Source organism: Chrysochloris asiatica, unplaced genomic scaffold, assembly GCF_000296735.1.
Source record: "Chrysochloris asiatica unplaced genomic scaffold, ChrAsi1.0 scaffold00261, whole genome shotgun sequence".
NCBI classification, from domain to species: Eukaryota; Metazoa; Chordata; class Mammalia; order Afrosoricida; family Chrysochloridae; genus Chrysochloris; species Chrysochloris asiatica.
The window spans coordinates 2,661,914-2,680,581 of NW_006408779.1; the positions used below are offsets into that span (position 1 = coordinate 2,661,914).

General features: G+C 58.3%; 1 protein-coding gene across 1 annotated transcript; it reads left to right on the forward strand.

Moving 5' to 3' along the window:
* Positions 1-5: 5 nt before the first annotated feature.
* On the forward strand, positions 6-15,741 carry ULK1 (unc-51 like autophagy activating kinase 1). The gene is made up of 28 exons (XM_006874064.1): positions 6-95; positions 222-314; positions 429-470; positions 8,298-8,330; positions 8,476-8,512; positions 9,933-10,106; positions 10,185-10,258; positions 10,337-10,438; positions 10,527-10,585; positions 10,727-10,809; positions 10,901-10,951; positions 11,161-11,249; positions 11,332-11,479; positions 11,567-11,627; positions 11,809-11,898; positions 12,072-12,194; positions 12,275-12,426; positions 12,523-12,609; positions 12,732-12,985; positions 13,619-13,812; positions 13,934-14,043; positions 14,125-14,268; positions 14,425-14,618; positions 14,711-14,883; positions 14,969-15,087; positions 15,237-15,394; positions 15,469-15,604; positions 15,686-15,741. The coding sequence occupies exons 1-28, from the start codon at positions 6-8 to the stop codon at positions 15,739-15,741; spliced, it is 3,126 nt and encodes a 1,041-aa protein (XP_006874126.1).
* The last annotated feature ends 2,927 nt before the right edge of the window (positions 15,742-18,668 follow it).

The following is an 18,668-nucleotide window of genomic DNA, read 5'->3' on the forward strand; positions in this document are numbered from 1 at the left end:
GTGGCATGGAGACCGTGGGCAAGTTCGAGTTCTCCCGCAAGGACCTGATCGGGCACGGGGCCTTCGCCGTGGTCTTCAAGGGCCGCCACCGGGAGGTGAGGCCGGGCAAGGAGACCCGGGCCCTAGTTGTTGCGCGGCCGCCTGGGGCCCACGGGAGTCCCGTCACCACTCCTTGTCCGGGTGGGGGTCGTGGCCCTGAGTGACAAGTGTTTGATTTTTAGAAACATGATCTGGAGGTGGCCGTCAAGTGTATCAATAAGAAGAACCTCGCTAAATCGCAGACACTGCTGGGGAAGGAGATCAAGATCCTCAAGGTGAGCCGAGCAGCCTGGGGCTCATGGGAGAGACGGTGGTGGTCCCCCGTCAGCACCCGTGGTGGTGGAGGGTCCCCTGAACCGTTCCTGAGAAACCTGGTCTTTTTGTCCTAGGAACTGAAACATGAAAACATTGTGGCTTTGTATGACTTCCAGGTAAGGCCTCGTACAAAGGGAGGAGACAGGTGGGGTTGGAACCAGGGCTCCCAGTTTGCCAGGGTCCAGCCAGCTGGTGGGTGGTGGTTGACTCTCTCGTTGTGTTTGCGGTTGGAAGTTGGAGGCTGTCTACTTGTGAGGCTTGAGGGGGGACTTTGGAGACCCCGTGTCAGGCCTGTTTTCCTCTTGGGGTTGTTGGGAGTTTTCCCACCTTGTAGGACTGAAGGGGGAGGGCTGTGTACCGTAAGGCAGGGTAGGCTGACAAATTGACATGACCGGGCAGTAGAACTACCCAGTACCGTCTGACCCAGTGGCCGTGACCTGAGTGTGGCTGGCGTCCCCAGTGCAGGCCAGGGTGGCCTTGCCAGGGCACTGGCCCACCTGTCTGAGCCGGCTGTGTTTGTTGACATTGCTCCTGTGGCAGGCATTGGCCAGTGGCTCCCTGCGTCAGCCCCAGCCCGGGAGGGGGGAGGGGCCCCTGGAGTCCTTGCTGGCAGTTGGGGCTTGGCCTGCCCCCAGCCTGGTGGGAGTAGGCTGTAGGGACTGAGGAGCCCTCCTCCGTTCGCTGGCTGGCTTCCGCCTGGTGCCATGGCTCAGCTTGGGTAGGGGTCGGGGGGACCCTGGGCAACCAGCTTGGGAACTTGGAGCCTGAGGTGGCTGATGTGCTGACTAATGGTTTTGAAACCTGTTTACTGAGGCCAGGGACCAGGCCCTGGCTGAGGGGAAGTTCCCTGCTGGCTGGCTGTGTTTTGGTGGCCTCCTCCCTCCCTCCCTCCCTCTCCTGCCTTCTTGCCCAGCTCACCCTCCTGGTACCCTTTCCGAGCTTGTTGTGGTCTCACAGGCATGCAGTGACTTGTATGGAGGGCCCAGGGCCAGTGTTGACAGCAGGTACCTAGAAATACTGGCATAGTATGTGGACATGGTGTTCTTTGGTCCAAGAGGGTACCCCTTCCTCCCTCCTCCCTCTCTTCTGCCTCCCCTCCACCCTTCCTGATCGTCCTATGTTCAGAAGCCAACTCTGGGGGCAACATGGGCTGGCCTGTCACCCAGCCTAGACTGGCAAACACCTAGCAAGACCTAGCAGGTCCCACACCCTACAGGCCTCTGTCCCTGGGGTCAGGCAGACCATGGTGGCACCTTCATCCTTAGGTTCCCAAATGACAATTCCAGGCAGGGCCCGCTCCCCTCTCTGAATGACATCTTTGTCTTCCCCAGGGGAGGGATGTGCCTGGCCTCTCTCTCCCCCAGTGCCAGCTCCATCCCAGCTGGGCCACCTACACCTGTTTGTGGACACTGCCCACTTCCTCTTCTAAGAGGAAGTGCTTAGCATTTCAGGTTCAGGGCCCAGGCTTCTCTGGCTGGCTGTGCTGACTGTCCCTTCCTGCCCAGGCTCGAGCACCATGCCCCTGTGTTCTTACGACTTCTGGGACATACAAATTAGGCAAAACAGAAAAATAACTTGCTCTGGTAGCGTAGTGATTACGAATCGGGCTGCGAACATTAAGGTCAGCGGTTCGAAACTACCAGCCGCTCTGCGGGAGAAAGATGAGGCTTTCTACTCCCGTAAAGATTTACAGCCTCGGAAACCCTGTACAGGGTCGCTATGGGTCGGAACCGACTCCACGGCACTTAACAACAACAAAAAATAGGTAATACGTGACTAGCGAAACCTCAGTAGTACAGAAGGGAATGTTGTGAGAAGAGATTCTTCTGTCTGTTCTGAGGCTCCACGTCACTGGTTGCTGGACCTTTCTGAAAAAGTTAAGAACAGTTTTTGGAACCGGTAGATCTGTGTGCATGTCTCTTGCACCTTGATCTTTCCATTTAAGAAAACAAGGGGGCTTCAAAAAGTGTGGAAAATAGAGTTAGAGATAATGGTGTCGTCTCAGAAACTTTTTGAAGCCCCCTTCATGTATCTTGGAGGAGGATTCTTGTTACTTCACAAAACAGTAAAATCACACCCCTGCCTTCCCACATGTTCACCTCCTCCTAATGCTAAGAGAAGTAGCCACCTTGAAATGCAGCAGTCTACAGCCCAGAGAGCAAGTCCTCTAGACTAGCTGGGTCCAGTCCTGTTCTGCAGCCTAGACATGCTGTGTGTCCTTGGACAAGTCCTCAGCACTGTGTAGGGCAGAGACAGTGGATCTAGTGATAGTTACATAAGGGACTAAACTGTATCTGGTCATAGTCGCTGCTACTGAAGTGCTGCCGTGTGCTGAGTGGGATGGTATTCCATGATCTGGATAATCCGTCACTGACGTAGCTATGCCCCCAGCTGATGGGACATGGGGTTCATTTTGGTTCATTAAACAGCTGGCTGTAGTTGACCTTGGCCCATCTTTGCCAAGTGTGTTTCTGTAGATGACCTTCTCAGAGGTAGAATCCCTGGGTAAAGGGGTGTGTGTGTGTGTGTGTGTTTTCTAATTTAGTCTATTTTTTGTTGAGCGCGTGACCCAATTCCACCGCTTCTACACGTACAGTTCAGTGGCGTCGGTCACATTTTCTAGTTGGTTAACTATTCTCATGCTTCTTTTTCGAATTGCTCCTCCCCAGTGACAGTTTGCTCTTGTCCATCTGACCCCATATAGAGAGATCCTAACAGACATCAGTGCTAAAAGTAGACACTTTGGAAAAGGACATGTGTTTTTGGTACTGGTAAAACCCAGTACCTACTACAAGTCACTTTGGACTCATGGCAACCCTGTTGTTGTAGGGCCGTGCCATTGAGTTGCTTCCGACTTAAAGCGATCCTGATAGGGTTTCCGCTGACCTTGTGGTTTGAAGTCCAGTGGTGTGCGTACCGCATCACACCTCCAAGGTTTCCGAGGCTGTTGTCTATGGAAGCAGACGGCACACAGGGGTTGGTGGGCTTGAACCAGGGACTTTTGGTGTCTAGCCAAGAGTCTTAAGCACTGCACCACTAGGGTCCCCTGTAATGGTTTGCTGTTGCCCAAGTGCCCTCCTTGCGTGGCCTCTGGCAGTGCCTGCCCCCGTTTGTCAGGAAATTGATTCCTCACCTTGGCCCACAGGGTGTACATGTGAATGTTAAAAATACCTCCCATTCCCGTGGCACATATTTCTAGCCGGCTGTTGGCTTTAGTGAGGGAGGACGGTAGTGGTTACTAGCACGGGCCCTGGAGCCAGACTTGTTTCTTGGTGCCCTGGCTCCACCATTTGTTTACCTGTGTGACTGTGGGCAAGTTAGTCTCCTAATGGCGAGCCTGGTGGTGATGACTCCCTGGGCAGTGTGGTAAGAGATGTTTCCAAGCCCACTGCTGTTGCCCATGGCTGGCCACCAGGGTGAGAGCGAGAGCCTGTCCTCTTTCCCTCCATGATGGATGAAGGCTGTGAGCTTGAAACGACTGGCAGCAGCTAACAGCGCTAACCCTAACCAGTCACTTTAAGCTCCCAGCAGCCTCTGTGTGAAAGTTGAGCGTTCTGTGCCGTTCGGAGCGGTCATTGCCATGTGCTGTGTTGGACCCATTGGAGCCATTGTGTCAGACCGTCTTGTTGAGGCTCCCCTAAAGAAGCAGGCTATGGTGTAGCACTGTAGGATAAGCAATGGCCTGAGGACCCCAAGGTCAGCAACTCAAACCCACCAACTGTTCCTCAGAAACCCTGTACAGGGTTGTTGTTGTGAAGTGCCGTCGAGTTGGGTTCCAACCCATAGCCACCCTGTGTAGGAGCAGCTAGTGAGCTTGAACCGCAGGCCTCACAGTTCAAGCGGAGGTTGCAGTCCAGCGCATCTACCCAGAGCGCCACACCAGGACTCCTATATAGAGGGTTACTGAGTCAGAATCCACTCTCAGAACCTTCAGAACTTGCCGGAGCTCTTTAGAGAGTAAAGAGAGGGACCCTTTGTTGTTTGCGCCAAATACTGCTCAGGAGCGCACTGACTCCCTACAGTAAACACTGGACTGCAGACCACAAGGTTTGTGCTTCGAGCCCACCAGCTACTCCACGGGACAAGATGGAGACTTTTCTGCTTAGGAAACGGTGTACAGGCTCACTGTGAGTCAGGGCCAGCTGGACAGTACTTAACAACAACATTCAAGCCTCAGATTGTCCGTTAGGGGTCCTGCTTTTCCCCTTCCTGTCTGATATGGGAATGGCTAACTGGTCAGGCTGATGGGAGAGGGCCTGGGAGGTGGATTCTGTGGAGCGGTCTCCCTTCTGAGTCAGCACACCTATGGGGTGGTAGCTGGCCGCCTCATGGAGGGGAAAGACGGCAGGTTCTGGCTCTTATCCTATGTGGTGCTGTGGTCAGTGTCAAATGCTGGAGCTGACTGGCCCCTGCACACAGTGCCCAGGCTTTGCTGAGGCTGACCCCTCCTTTGACACTGGCAAGCTGTCTGGCTACTTCCCTGGGTCTGGAGGCTTTGCTGGGTAAGGACTCCCCTTGGCTCTCCTGGGGAGCCCGGACACCCAGGGATTTGTTCCTCCACACACACTGCAGAGCCTGTGAGGAAAGGCCGTAGCCTGGGGCTTAGTGGGCTCAGGACTTTGGGGTTCGCCCCATCTCCCCGGGGCCGGACCTGGTGATCTTTTCCTGATGTGGATCTGAATGAAGCTGGGGTCTAGGCAGTCCAGGAAACTGGCAGCAAGTGTGTGTGTATGTTGTCTACCACTGACATTTTGTATCGTGAAGTATAATCATCATCATCATCATCTTCACCAATGTCCTTTTACCATGCGTCTCTGTATTGAGCGTCTCAGGTAGAGACAGACGGAAGGTTTGTGGCAACCCTGCACTGAGCAAGTCTGTTGGCGCCATTTTCCCAACCTCATTTGCTTACTTTGTGTCTGTCAGATTTCAGTCTTACAATTTTTAAAACATTGTCGTCATGTGATAGCGCACATTCTAGACTACAGTAGAGTGTAAACATAGCTTCTTTGTGCACTGAGAGGCCAAAACATTCATGTGATACTCGCTTTACTACAATGGTCTGCACTGAACCCACAATGTCTTCGAGGTCTGTCTGTAGCTCTCAGCAGCCCCCAAAAGTATCCAGACCCCCTACTCTTGCTCCTGGAAAAGCCATGTTGATGTGAACTTTCCTCCTCATACTTCGGTCGGGCCCTCCCCTGGTTTTAAATCTTCAGAACCCACACCGTCCCTGCCACGTTTTTCGAGTAGCTAGACTCTTGACTCATCCCTCAGTTTTCCCTGCCCTTAGCCTCTGGCCAGTAGGGCTTCATTCCATTTTCCCAAGAACTTTTGAAGCCCCCTTGTGGGTTCCCGTGTATTCCTGATACAGGTGGTTTCCTGTATTCTGACTCTCATTCCCACCTGTCTGCCACTTATCTGCTGCCTCCCCGCAGCACCCCGACTCCTCCAGCATAAGCCCTGGGCGAGGATTAGCTCACGTCTGGCGGGGTGGAGGGTTCCCTAGAGGTCTGGGTATGCAGCCCTAGGGAGCAGGGACACAATGGGCTTGCTGGGAAGGAGGGTGGGTACTTCCGGCTCAGAGGGTGCGGTGGGCTGGAAGCTGGCCCTAGGGACTGGGCTGGGAGCCAGGAGCCCCTGGGGAAACAGCTTCTGTGAGGCGAGCCCTTCCTTCCTGGTCAGTACCATCCGGGCTCCAGGCTCACTTTGTGTTCCCCGTCTCAGCCCTGGAGCCTTGGCCAAGGGGGAGAATGGTGTGTGCAGTTAGGATTGGGGCCTTTCTGGTCATAGACAGATTACAATGAGTTTTTTTAAAAAACTTGTTACGGTGAATTGAGTGAAGGTTTACAGAGCAGATCATCGGTTTTACATTCAACCAATCCTACACTTCCTTTCAGCTCAGTTGCAGGGTCCTCAGTTTAACAGCCTTTCTCCCACTTCCTCCCCTTCCTCCTCCTCCTCCTCCTCTCCCCACCCTTCTGTATTTTGTCCTGGGGTACATGTTGCCATTTAGAACTCAAAGGTTTGTTTACCTCAGTCCTGGTGTGGTGCTATGGAATATAGCACTGGACCACAAGGTCGACGGTTCAAACTCACCAGCCGCTCCTTGGAAACCTATGCAGAGTTGACTCAGCAGCACTTAAGACCACCACCTCACTAGTGTTGTTATTACCCTTATAAGCTTCTCTCTGGCTGAAAATGTAGCCATAGAGGTGTGACCGAGACTTAGAGTCTCAGCCTGTATCAGTCTTTAATCAGCCTGGTGTTTTGTTTTTTTTAAAGATTTCTTTAATGATCTCTAAGCCAAGAGAAGCCTCTAAGGATGGTGACAGGCACACTTGCACGTCTCTGGCATTCTCTCTGCTCCCTGCTGGGGGCCGGAAGGCTGACTCAGGAAGGAGTTAATCAGGCCACGCCGCCCCCGCCCGCCCAGGGTCACCAGACAACACAGGGCTGGCAGAGGGTGAAGAGCTGGATCCTGAGACCAGGTGGGCGCGGCCTCGTACGTGCCCAAAGGCCCGTCCAGACTGCTGGCTGAGCAGACCCGGTCTCTGTCGCTCTGGCATCTGTGACTGTCTAGTGCGTCAGGGACTCCCCTGAGTCGGCCTCATGTGGGGGTGTGGCAGTGGTCGGGCAGGAGTCCTGACTGACCTCACATCTGGAGGAGCCTGGGCTTCATGGGGAAGTGCTTCCCCCTGGGGTGGGGGCTAATCGGGCTGCCAGGCTACTGCATGGACTCCTGGGTTTGAAGTGGGTCTGGGAGCTCTCAGTGTGCCACAGGGTGAGGATGCTGAATCTGAGCTCCCGGTGGGAAACGGAGGCACACATAGCCCCTCTGAGCTCTCTCCCCAGGGGCCCTTGTGTCCAAGCTGGCTGTAGGAGCAGGGGACAGGGCGAGGAAGCTCATTCCTGCTGGCCGCCTTGGGCCAGCCCATGGGAGGGCACCAGCAAAGGGTTAGCAGGCCACCCTGTGAAATGAAGGCCCCCAGGAATCAGCAGGGGATAGGCACAACCTCCTGGGGTGTCCTGGGTACGAGGTAGAGGTGTTGGCTGCTGCACTTCTTCCTCTGGATTTGGGGGGGGGGGGGCAGGCTGCACTCCACACCCTGCAATATTGGCTGTCCCCATCTCTGTACCTGTCTCTGTCTCTTTTCTGTGCTGCCGTCCTGGTGTGTTCTGGCCTCGGTAGGCAGGAGTGGGGTTGTGGTGAGTTGGGTCCTAGGAGCCAGGCCTGGAGTTGGTGACCCCCTGTCTGTGTGACCAGGTCTCTCCTAGGACGTGCCTGTGTGCCCCCAGGGAGTGTTCTCTCTCCCTGGCTATTTCTGGCTCTAAGTGCTGATTCGTTCCTATGGCACCTCGCACCCTGGGCTCCCCGCTCCCTCTGTCTGGGTCTCCATTAGCGCTGTCTGTCCTGAGAGCGAGGCCTGAACCTGCCCCTCTTCATCTTCCATGTTGATGCCGCCGCTGTCTCCTACCCCCAACCCCCACCCCAGCTGCCTGCCTGCCCGCCCGCCCGCCCACCCATTTGGTGCTGCTGTGTGTGGGCCCGGACAGCTGAGGCGGGAGAAGTGGGGCAGCTGTTAGCTTTCAGGCCTAGGCAGGTGACGCCCACAGCCACTCAGGCTGGGCACCAACCACCCTCCACGGCTCCAGGACTGAGTGCCAGTGCCGGCGGGCATAGGGCAGGTATGGGGCGGGCCTGCTTCTCTTCAGACACACCCTCTAAGGGAGCGTGAGAATGACTCTCCTCCCCACCCAATCCCCTGCGCAGGCCCTGCGCCCAGTCCACTGTGGGGTTTCAGGGTACTCAGTCCTCAGCCTGCCCTGCCCACCAAGGCCCAGGTCTGAGGAGGGGTGGATAGGACACAACTGGGGCCTGACTGGGAGGACTGGTCTGTGTCTGTGTCCCTACCCCTCACCGCCTCTTCTGTGTCTTGTAGGAGATGGCCAATTCTGTCTACCTAGTCATGGAGGTGAGTGCTCACTGGAGGCCAGGAGGCCAGGACACTGGGGGTGGGGGACTTTGGACCACTCGGGCTGTCTCCTGCTGGCTTCCTGCCGAGGGAGGGGCTGGCCTGGGCTGAAGGACAGCTGCTCACGTTGTGCGCTCTGTTGCAGTATTGTAATGGCGGGGACCTGGCTGATTACCTGCACAGTGAGTGGAGGGGACTCTGTCTGCACCCAGGGCCCGTGGGCGGGGAGGATGAGCTGTGGGAGGCCAGGGGAGGGTGCTGGCGTGTGAGCAGGCGCGCTGGCACGGGGAGGTGAACACGTGCGTGCGTGCACGTCCACAGCCAGGGTGAGCAGCTGGCGGATTGGTAGGGGGTCCCAGGGAGGGCGTGTAGAGCAGGGACCCTGGATGTGTCTTCACCCGGAACGCAGGGCTTGTCTCTGGCTGGGAACGCCGACCCCTAGACCCCTAGTCCGGAGTGGGAGCCGCCTGCTGGCCTGCGGGGTCCCCTGTGGCTGAGTCCGCCCACTCCCAGAGCCCCTCCCACAGGGTACTGTCTCTTCTGACCAGTGGCTGTCAGGTGCCACACATGTCAGGTCGGTCCCAAGCCAGCCTCGACTGTGCCGCTCCAGGCCTCGAGGGGCTGTCCAGGATTGTGACATGGCTCTGTGTTCACGGGTGTCATGGCGGGACTGTGGGGGCCTGGAGTCTGAGGCCTGTCAGTGAGCTGGGCCAGTCTGCATTGCCTGGTGGGGCGTGTGTTGCCCCTGAGAAGGGTGAGCACCTTGGGGGAAGGCAGAGATTGTCTCGGAGGATCGGGGAGGGTTGTGTGGAGTCCAGGTGTGGGCCTGCTCAGAGACCCTGAATGCCTGCCTGTAGTGCGTGTGGGGCTGTGATGTGGATGTTACAGTGTAGGTGTAACTGAGCACCCGCATAGCTGTGTGTGAGGAGTGCTGTGATGAGTGTCTGACTGCGTGGAGTGTGTGTGAGTGATTACCTGGATTGTGTATGACCGTGTGGGTGAATAACCATCGGGTGTCTGTGTGTGTGTGTGTGTATGACCGTGTGGGTGAGTGACCATCTGTGTGTGTGTGTGTGTGTGTGTATGACCGTGTGGGTGAATAACCATCGGGTGTCTGTGTGTGACCATCTGTGGTTGTGTGTGTATGACTAGCTGTGTGTGTGACTCAGCATCTGGTGTGTGTGTGGTGTGTGTGTGTGTGTGTGTGTGTGTATGACCAGCTGTGTGTGTGACTCAGCATCTGGTGTCTGTGCGTATGTGGTGTGTGTGACCAGCTGTGTGTGTGAGTACCTGTAGCGTGTGGCTGTAGCTGAGCATCTGGTGTCTCTGTGGTTGTGTGTGATGGTGTGTATGTGGACTCACCACCTGTACCCCTCCTTGCCTGCTCTACGGCTTTGGTCACCTAGTCGCCACATGTTCCCTGGAAGCAAGAGGTGGACCCTCGTCACCCCTGGCCCCATAACAGACAGGGCCCAGGTGGGTGACTGGGAGGGGTGTGGAGATGGAGCCTCCCACCAAGGTCAGGCGGCCCTGGGTCCCCAGAGCACGTACGGGAGAAGGTGTGCAGCTGGAGACCTGGAGTGCTGCTCCGTCTCCCCACAGCCATGCGCACGCTCAGCGAGGACACCATCCGGCTGTTCCTGCAGCAGATTGCGGGGGCCATGCAGCTGCTGCACAGCAAAGGCATCATCCACCGAGACCTGAAGCCCCAGAACATTCTGCTGTCCAACCCCGGTGGGCGCCGAGCCAACCCCAACAACATCCGTGTCAAGATTGGTGAGCCACGCTGTTTTGGCCTGGGGCTGCCTGCCATGGGGACCTGGTATGGCCCCCTGACCGCCTCTCTCCTCACAGCTGACTTCGGGTTTGCCCGCTACCTGCAGAGCAACATGATGGCGGCCACGCTGTGTGGTTCTCCCATGTACATGGTGCGTTCCTGCATGGGCCCTGGGGACCCGGGGCTGGGTGCTGCAGCTGGACACTGAGGCCCTGTCTCCACCCTGCAGGCTCCAGAGGTCATCATGTCCCAGCACTACGACGGCAAGGCAGACCTGTGGAGCATTGGCACCATCGTGTACCAGTGTCTGACGGGCAAAGCGCCCTTCCAGGTGAGCCCAGCAGGCTGGTGTCCTGTCTGAGCCGGTGGGCTGGGGCGGGGTCAGGCCCAGCTCAGTGCCCTCCTCCTCCTCCTCACAGGCCAGCAGTCCCCAGGACCTGCGCCTCTTCTACGAGAAGAACAAGACGCTGATTCCCACGTAAGTGCCCTCGCGTCAGCTCAGCGCCTGGGGCTGCTGATCCCAGCTTTTCCTTAGGGAGACCTCTGTGGCACCCCCCCAGTTCCCCAGCATCCCCCGGGAGGTCCGCCTCCCACCTGCTAATCCCGCCCCTTCCCCCAGGATCCCCCGGGAGACTTCTGCCCCCCTGAGACAGCTGCTGCTGGCCCTGCTGCAGCGGAACCACCGGGACCGCATGGACTTCGGTGGGTCCCGCCTGGCCCAGGCTCTCCCCAAACCCTCTGACAGGGTGGGAGGTGGGGCCCCCGGCCCCCGCTGAGGCCCATTCTCCTACAGATGAGTTTTTCCATCACCCGTTCCTTGATACCAGCTCTTCCATCAAGAAGTGTGAGTTGCTCTTACCCACCCCCACCTTAGCTGTGCCCTCTCACTGAGAAGTGGGTGTGACACCCTTGGGAGAGCTGGGGCTGCGGGGGGGCCCAGAAGCCTCACTCCAGGCCTGGGGTCCCTTGCTGGGGAGGGGGCAGGACAGGGGACCCTTGGGGGCCCGGGAGCCCTCCTAGGCAGGCTCTGGAGTGCCCCTGATGTCCTGGCAGCGCCCCCGGTGCCCGTGCCCTCCTACCCCAGCTCAGGATCTGGTAGCAGCTCCAGCAGTAGCTGTACGTCCCACCTGGCCTCGCCACCGGTGAGTCCCCTGTCCTGGAGTGGGGTGGCTGCCGAGTGTGGGACGCATGTGCAGTCCCGGCTCACCGCTGTCTCCTGTCCAGTCCCTGGGGGACATGCAGCAGCTGCAGAAGACGCTGACCTCACCGGCCGCTGCCGCCACCTTCCTCCAAGGCTCCCGGGAGTCTGCTGGTAGCAAGGACTCATCCTGCGACACTGACGACTTCGTCATGGTTCCCGCTCACTTCCCAGGTCGGGGGCTGGGACAGCCCGGAGCCTAGAGGGAGTGGACTAGCTGAGGGCTCTCCTGGGCCCACCTTACCGTGTCCCCACCCACAGGTGACCTAGGGGCTGAGACGGCCTGTGCCAAACCCCCTCCAGACAGCCTGCTGTGCAGTGGGTGAGTCCTGCATCCCATCCCCCTTGGTGGTCAGTGAGCAATTTTTAGGGGGTGCTGCATCACCTTAGCTTTTGCCTGGACCACTTGAGGCCCTTCGTGGCCTCTTCCTCCTCCCCAGCTTCTGTGGGGAGGTGGGGCAGGTCCAGGTCTGTGACCCACATGTGCCCTTTGACCCCACCAGAAGCTCACTGGTGGCCTCTGCTGGCCTGGAGAGCCATGGCCGGACCCCATCGCCATCTCCACCATACAGCAGCTCCCCCAGCCCCTCTGGGTGAGTGACTTGCCAGGGCAGCCCAGGGCAGGGGGTGAGGGTAGGACTCAGCTGTTTCCAGGCCTATTTGCCAAGGGCAGGGAGGGGGAAGGTGTCTTTGCCCTATAGCTGGCTGCTCTTCAGGCCCTGGTTCTTGACCCAGCCCGAGGCGTAACCTTGTCCTCGGCCCCCAGCCGGGCTGGCCCCTCTAGCAGCAGGTACGGCGCGTCTGTCCCCATCCCAGTTCCCACGCAGGTGCACAACTATCAGCGCATTGAGCAGAATCTGCAGTCGCCCGCCCAGTATGGAGCACCCCGGTGAGTGTGGCTGTGGGTTCTGCAGCCCCCACCCCTGACTCTGACTGCGTCAGCACCTCTCACTGCCTGACTGTCCACAGGTCCACCACCGTCCGCAGGTCAGGCAGTACCAGCCCCCTGGGCTTCGCCCGCGCCAGCCCCTCGCCCCCATCCCATGCTGAGCACGGCAGCACTGCCCTGGCCAGGAAGTTTGTCCTGGGTGGGGCCCGGCCCTACACACCCTCACCCCAAGGTGAGGCCGGATCCCTGGATGCCCAGGAGGGGAGGAGCAGAAGGGGACAGTGGTGTTCCTGCTTTGACTTGACAGACCCTCCGTTTTTCTCCAAAGTTGGAACCATCCCTGAGAGACCGGGCTTCAGCGGGGCGCCCTCCCCACAAGGAGCTGAGATGCGGGGTGGCAAGTTCCCACGGCCAGGTGGGTGGGCCTCTCAAACTAGTGACGAGGTGGGGGTTTCTGTGTCCCTGGGATGGTGCCCCAGGCTACTGTGGGGTGTCGTGGGTGTTGTGGAGGTGATGCCAGGTGCTCCTCACCCTCAGGTTCCTCGGCACCTGAACACTCACCCCGTGCCACTGGGCTGGGTTGCCGCTTACACAGCGCCCCCAATCTCTCGGACCTTCACGTCGTGCGCCCCAAGCTGCCCAAGCCTCCCACGGACCCACTGGGGGCAGCGTTTGGCCCCCAGCAGGCCAGCCCCCCGCTACCAGCCTGTCGGCCCCTGCGTGGCTCTCCCAAATTCTCTGACTTCCTGCAGCGCAGCCCCCTGCCCCCCATCCTGGGCTCCCCCACCAAGGTAAGGGTCATGGCATTCTGGGTCCGCTCCTTTCCAGCCAGGTGCACTGGGGGCTGGGGCAGCTGTTGTACAAAAGATCAGGGGCTAGGGCTGCCTGGGCCCACGCTGCCCCTCACCCTGCTCCTGCCTCACAGCGCCTGGGGTTTCCCTCAGCCTTGGGGTTGCTCCCAGCATTCACACCTCTTCTTGCTGTCTTGTGGTAGAATGGAACCTCAAGTACTGATTGCCCTTTCTCAGAAGGTTGGCTGGTTCTTGCTCCCAAGGCCTTGGAGAGTCCCACATTGGCCAAGTTGCCGAACTTCCCTTTTCCTCAGACTGCTTTTCTGTAATAATGAGGCCGCAAGCAGAGTCTCCTCTGAGGGGTGTTGTCGGCGTAACTCACAAGTCCGTTTCTGTGTACAGGATTTGTGTACATGTTCTATAGTGCTGGTCCGTCGGTCCCCACTCACAGTGACCTTAACAGGACAGACCGATCTGCTCCCTAAACTTTCTGAGGCTGTAACCCTTTACAGAAACAGACTGTGGCCCCCCCCACTGTCGTTCTCCTTGACCTTTGTGGAGTTTGGATTTTGTTCCACAGCGGTGGGGTGTTGGGATTCTGGAGGGTGATTCTTACACCCTCCTCTCCCCCAGGCCAGTCCTTCATTTGATTTCCCTAAGACGCCCAGCTCACAGAACCTGCTGGCCCTGCTGGCCCGGCAGGGTGTGGTAGTGACGCCCCCTCGGAACCATACGCTGCCTGACCTCACGGAGAGGGGGCCCTTCCAAGCCCAGCCACTAAGTTCCGGGCTGCGTCCCCCTGAGGAGGCCAAGGGTCCATTTGGCAGGTGAGCACAGAAGGAAGGTTGGGTATGGGGTGTGGCACTGGAGTTGGAGAAGGTAACAGGCACCTGGGCCCGTCCAATGGGGCAGCCCCTCCAGTGCTGCCTGGCCGCCTCTGCCCTGCAGGTCCCTCAGCACTGGCCGCCTCACTGACCTGCTCCTGAAGGCAGCCTTCGGCGCCCAGGCCCCGGACTCGGGCAGCACCGACAGCCTGCAGGAAAAGCCGATGGACATCGGTGGGTGCGCAGGGCCTGCAGGGCTCCAGGGTGTGGCCGTGGGGCCCCCAGTGACCCTTAGCCCCCCTCTCACCCTCCCAGCACCCTCTGCAGGTTTTGGAGGAAACATGCACCCTGGAATCCGTGCGGGGGGTGCCAGTAGCCCTTCCCCTGTGGTGTTCACCGTGGGGTCTCCCCCAAGCGGCACCACGCCTCCCCAGGGCCCTCGGACTCGTGTGTTTTCAGGTGAGGCCTTCCTGGAAGGGGGTGGTTTAGGGCCGAGGGAGCCTGGGTTCTCTGCCCCTCCTGCCTTCACGTTGGGAGCGCATTGTCAAGTGGGCTGGGTCTGTCCCCTCCCGGACCTGCTGTCCCAGGTGCCCCTCACAGTGGCATCTCCCACAGTGGGCTCTTCAGGCTCCCTCAGTTCTGCTGGCTCTGCCTCTGGTCGCCTCTTGATGCCCGGGGCCTGTGAAGGTGCCACCCCTGAGGCCTCTGCCCCGGGACACTGCTGCAGCTTTGCCGACCCTATTGCTGCCAACTTGGAAGGGGTTGTGACCTTTGAGGCCCCCGACCTGCCTGAGGAGACCCTCATGGAGGTGGGTGTTGGCAGCGGAGAGAGAGAAGCTGAGGGGTCCTGGCGGGGCTGGGAGTGGGGAGGCTTGCTTGTCCTGACCCCTTGTCCTTCCAGCAAGAGCACACGGAGACACTGCATGGTCTGCGCTTCACACTGGCCTTTGTCCAGCATGTGCTGGAGATCGCTGCCCTCAAGGGCAGCGCTGGCGAGACCGCCGGAGGCCCCGAGTACCAGCTGCAGGAGAGCCTGGTGGCTGACCAGATCAGCCTGCTGAGCCGCGAGTGGAGGTGTGCTCTCCTGTGGGAGGGGTGACGGGCTGCCAGGACCCAGGGCGCCCCCTGACGCCATCTCCCGCCCCCCCCCTCCCCCCAGCTTTGCCGAGCAGCTAGTGCTGCACCTGAAGGTGGCCGAGCTCCTGTCCGCCGGGCTGCAGACAGCCATTGAGCAGATCCGGGCAGGCAAGCTCTGCTTGTCGTCCACCGTAAAGCAGGGTGAGCTCTGCTGAGGGCTGTGGAGGGCTCCGGGCATGCGGGCCGCGTGCTGCCTGGGCTGTCCCTTCTCCCTGAGCGCTGTCGGCTTGCCTGGGGGTCCGTCCGTGCTGTGTGGCCCAGTCCCGAGCTGACTGCCTCCCTGCCTGCAGTGGTACGGAAGCTCAATGAGCTGTACAAGGCGAGTGTGGTTTCCTGTCAGAGCCTGAACCTGCGGCTGCACAACTTCTTCCTGGACAAGCAGAGACTCATGGACCGCGTACACAGCATCACAGCCGAGAAACTCATCTTCAGTCACGCCGTGCAGACGGTGCGGGCAGGCGGGCGGTGGGACCAGGATGGGGGCTGGGCTGCTGGGGGCCCAGCTGAGCCTGCCTCACACAGGTCCAGTCGGCGGCCCTGGACGAGATGTTCCACCACCGGGAGGACTGTGTGCAGCGCTACCACAAGGCCCTGCTGCTCATGGAGGGGCTTCAGCAGATCCTCACGGACCAGGCCGATGTGGAGAACATCGCCAAGTGTGAGCGCCATGGTGGGCCAGCGGGCGGGGGGAGCCCTGGCCCCTTGTGGACATCACCACTCACACCCTGTCCTCCTGCAGGCAAGCTGTGCATTGAGCGGAGACTCTCAGCCCTGCTGACCGGCCTCTGTGCCTGACACTGGGTCCCATGCCCTGAGGTACTTAGTGCCAAGGGGTGGACGCTGCTGGGACTGGTCTGGATAAGTCTGTGGGCCTTCACTGCAGGGGACCTGGTGGAGGATCAGAAGCTGGAATTGGACACTTGGGGCCGCCTGCCCTCCTGCCATTGCCTCAGCCCCTCCACTGACAGGCAGGTCTCCAACTCTCCGAAGTCCTGCCACTGCCCACAGCGGGCACGGCCATGTCACTCTGACCAGTGTCCTGCCTGCCACCAAACACGGCCACGCAGGACCCTGAAGATGACACTGTTGACTCGAAGCCAAAGCTGCTGTCCCACCCACCAGCTTTGTCGTTCCCAAGCACTTTATACGGATAGAGGCTAGGGACAGAAGGGACCACTGGGGGCGCGGCCTCTGTTCCTGGTGTTGCACTCAAGCTGTGTGTACAGACCCATATACATACGTACATATATACATAGTCTGTGTCTGTGCGTGCGTGGATGTGCCCGCACGTGTCCCGAGGCCGGCCCGGAGCCCGTTGGTTACGTGACAACGTGTTGTGTGAGGACAGGCCTTGCCAGCCCTCAGACTCGAGTCTGAAGCTCCTTTGTGTTTTCCTGCAGCTCTTCTGTTACTTGTTTCTCATTTTGTTTTTTGTTTTGAACGAAAAAAATGTGTAGGTGTTTGGGAGGAGTGGGGTAGGACAGGACAGGGCCCGGGTTATGTGTGTGCCTGTCTTCCCCTGCCCCCCATATGCCCAGCAGCCTGGCCCTGACCACTCCCTACCCCCTCAGCTTGGAAGTACAGGGGAGGTTCGGCAACTGGAAACCCATCTCACCTGATTGCAGGGGATGAGGTTTGTGAACCCTGCCCCTTGGGTTAGGCCTGCCTTCCTGTGTCTGTGTCCAGGGTCCCTTGACCTGACCTGACTTCCCCTGAGTCACTGAAATTGCCCTTCTTGATCTGGTGTCCACAGCCCTGAGTGCAAAGGTTGTACCTTTGTGTACAAAGTGTGTGTGTATATGTATATATGTGTATATATATATATATATATATATATACACACACACAGACACACGTGTGTGTGTCTACATATACAACTATGTACACGTATTTTTTTTTTATTTTAATACTTGAAATGTTGCCATGTGCTTGGGCCCAGAAGGCAGGCCCTGGCTTGTTTCTGTCTCCCAGCTGGGTGACTGTCCGGCTGCATGTGCTGTGTTTACACGGAAGGACGTCTGAGGAGGGGGTTTTGATTGCAGTGTTTTGGGCTCCCTGGCACGGTGGCGCTTCGTCCTGGTCTCTCTCGAACACGGATTGTGTGTGTTTTTTTCTCTTTTGCTTTGAATGGTGTCATCCCTGTTAATGGAAATAAACCTTTGGAATTGTTCCCATCGGTGTTGCCAGTGGTCAGTGGTGGCAGCCCTCAGCATCTCTTGTGTGACCGGGTAGGTCTTCTACCAGGGAGGTGGGGCTGAGACCCGGGCTGGTGGACTTGTTTCTGGGTCCCTCCTGCCTCCGCCCCACCCCTCCCAACAGTGCTGCCTACACTGAGCTCAGGGGTTAGGGGGACCTTGGGGTGGGGCTCACTGTGTTAAACTTCTCTGAAATTTGTAGACCTCCACGCGGTAGGCATTCACTGGCACCAGCAGAGTTGGGCGACTGTTTCTTTATGTGCTCCCCCCCACACTTGTTACTCTCTGGCCCTGGTTGGTTTTGAGTGATAGCCATCCTGGTGGGGTGGGGGCGGGGCAGCACGGTCCTATGGCTCAGCCATTTGTAGGTCTTTGGGCCAAATGTCTATTCAGATCCTTCGTTTGGTTTTTAGTTGGGTTTTAATTGGGTGTGCTTGACTCACAGGCATCACATTTTAAAATTATTTTTATAAGTTAAACTCATTTACTACCAGAAAATCCTTTCCTCAGGATGAGAAGTGTAAGTGGAAGGGTGTAAAAGAACTCAAGACGTGGTGGGTAGGTGGTATAACTTCCTTGTGTCCCTTGGGCTTGGTCCTATGGTGCTGACCACCAGAGGGTGGGGTCAGGGACAGGCCCTGCCTCTTCTTGGGGCTCCTGGTTTGTTAGGCCAAATCTAGAAGGATCATAGGAATGGCAGTATAACATTCCAGTCCCCCCAGCTTACATGGACTAGCCCTAGGACTCATTTCCTACTAGTCTCCCTCTCTAGCTGCCTTCCCATCCTAGGAGTATCCTTGGGGGTCTCTCAGTGGACTCTTCATACTGGCCTTTTCTTCTGCGTAAGATTGCCTCCCTCACCAGATTCAAGTCCATGGTCATCTCAATAGCCCCCTCAAGATGTCCATGCCCTAGTTTCTGGACCCTGAGAACACGTGACCTTGTGTGCAAACGAGATTCACTCCTGAGATGGGGTTAGGGTTAGCGGGTCCCAGTATCCTAACTAAGTGCCTTTGAAGAGGAAGATAGGGTGTGAGGAAGTCGATGCTGCAGTCTGTTGGGGGTCTCAGAACTGGAGGATCGCTGAATCCACAACCCTAGTGTCACAATGAGGTTCTGGCCACCATGAGGCCTTGACCCTCCTGAGCTTAGTTGGGAGGAGAGTGCAACCGGCTCCAACGCGTCCCGCACAGCCCCGCCTCTCTGCTCAAATAGCCTCAATGCAGTCCGCTGAGAGCGTAGCCCTACCCCTACCACGTCCCAACACAACTCTGTCCCTCCCTACCCTCCACGCCCCGGTATGGCACAACCATGCCCAACTCGCAGAGCCTTAAGCGTAGCCTGCCGACAGTGGAGCTTCACTCTGATCAAATCCCCAATAAACCCTGTCCCGCCCACTTGAAGAGTTTCAGAGCATTTTTAGGGTGGAGCCCCGCCCCCGCCCCGCCCCACCCGCAGAACCTGAATGCGGGTCTCTGAGCAAAGCCCCGCCTCGCCCATGCCCCAGCACAGCACAGCTCCGCCCCA

Coding starts and splice junctions, on each gene's coding strand:
- ULK1 (XM_006874064.1), top strand. CDS start 6: ATGGAGACCGTGGGCAAGTTCGAGTTCTCCCGCAAGGACCTGATCGGG. Junction 11,628..11,808: donor GACAGCCTGCTGTGCAGTGG/GTGAGTCCTGCA, acceptor TGACCCCACCAG/AAGCTCACTGGTGGCCTCTG. Junction 12,610..12,731: donor TGGCAAGTTCCCACGGCCAG/GTGGGTGGGCCT, acceptor CCTCACCCTCAG/GTTCCTCGGCACCTGAACAC.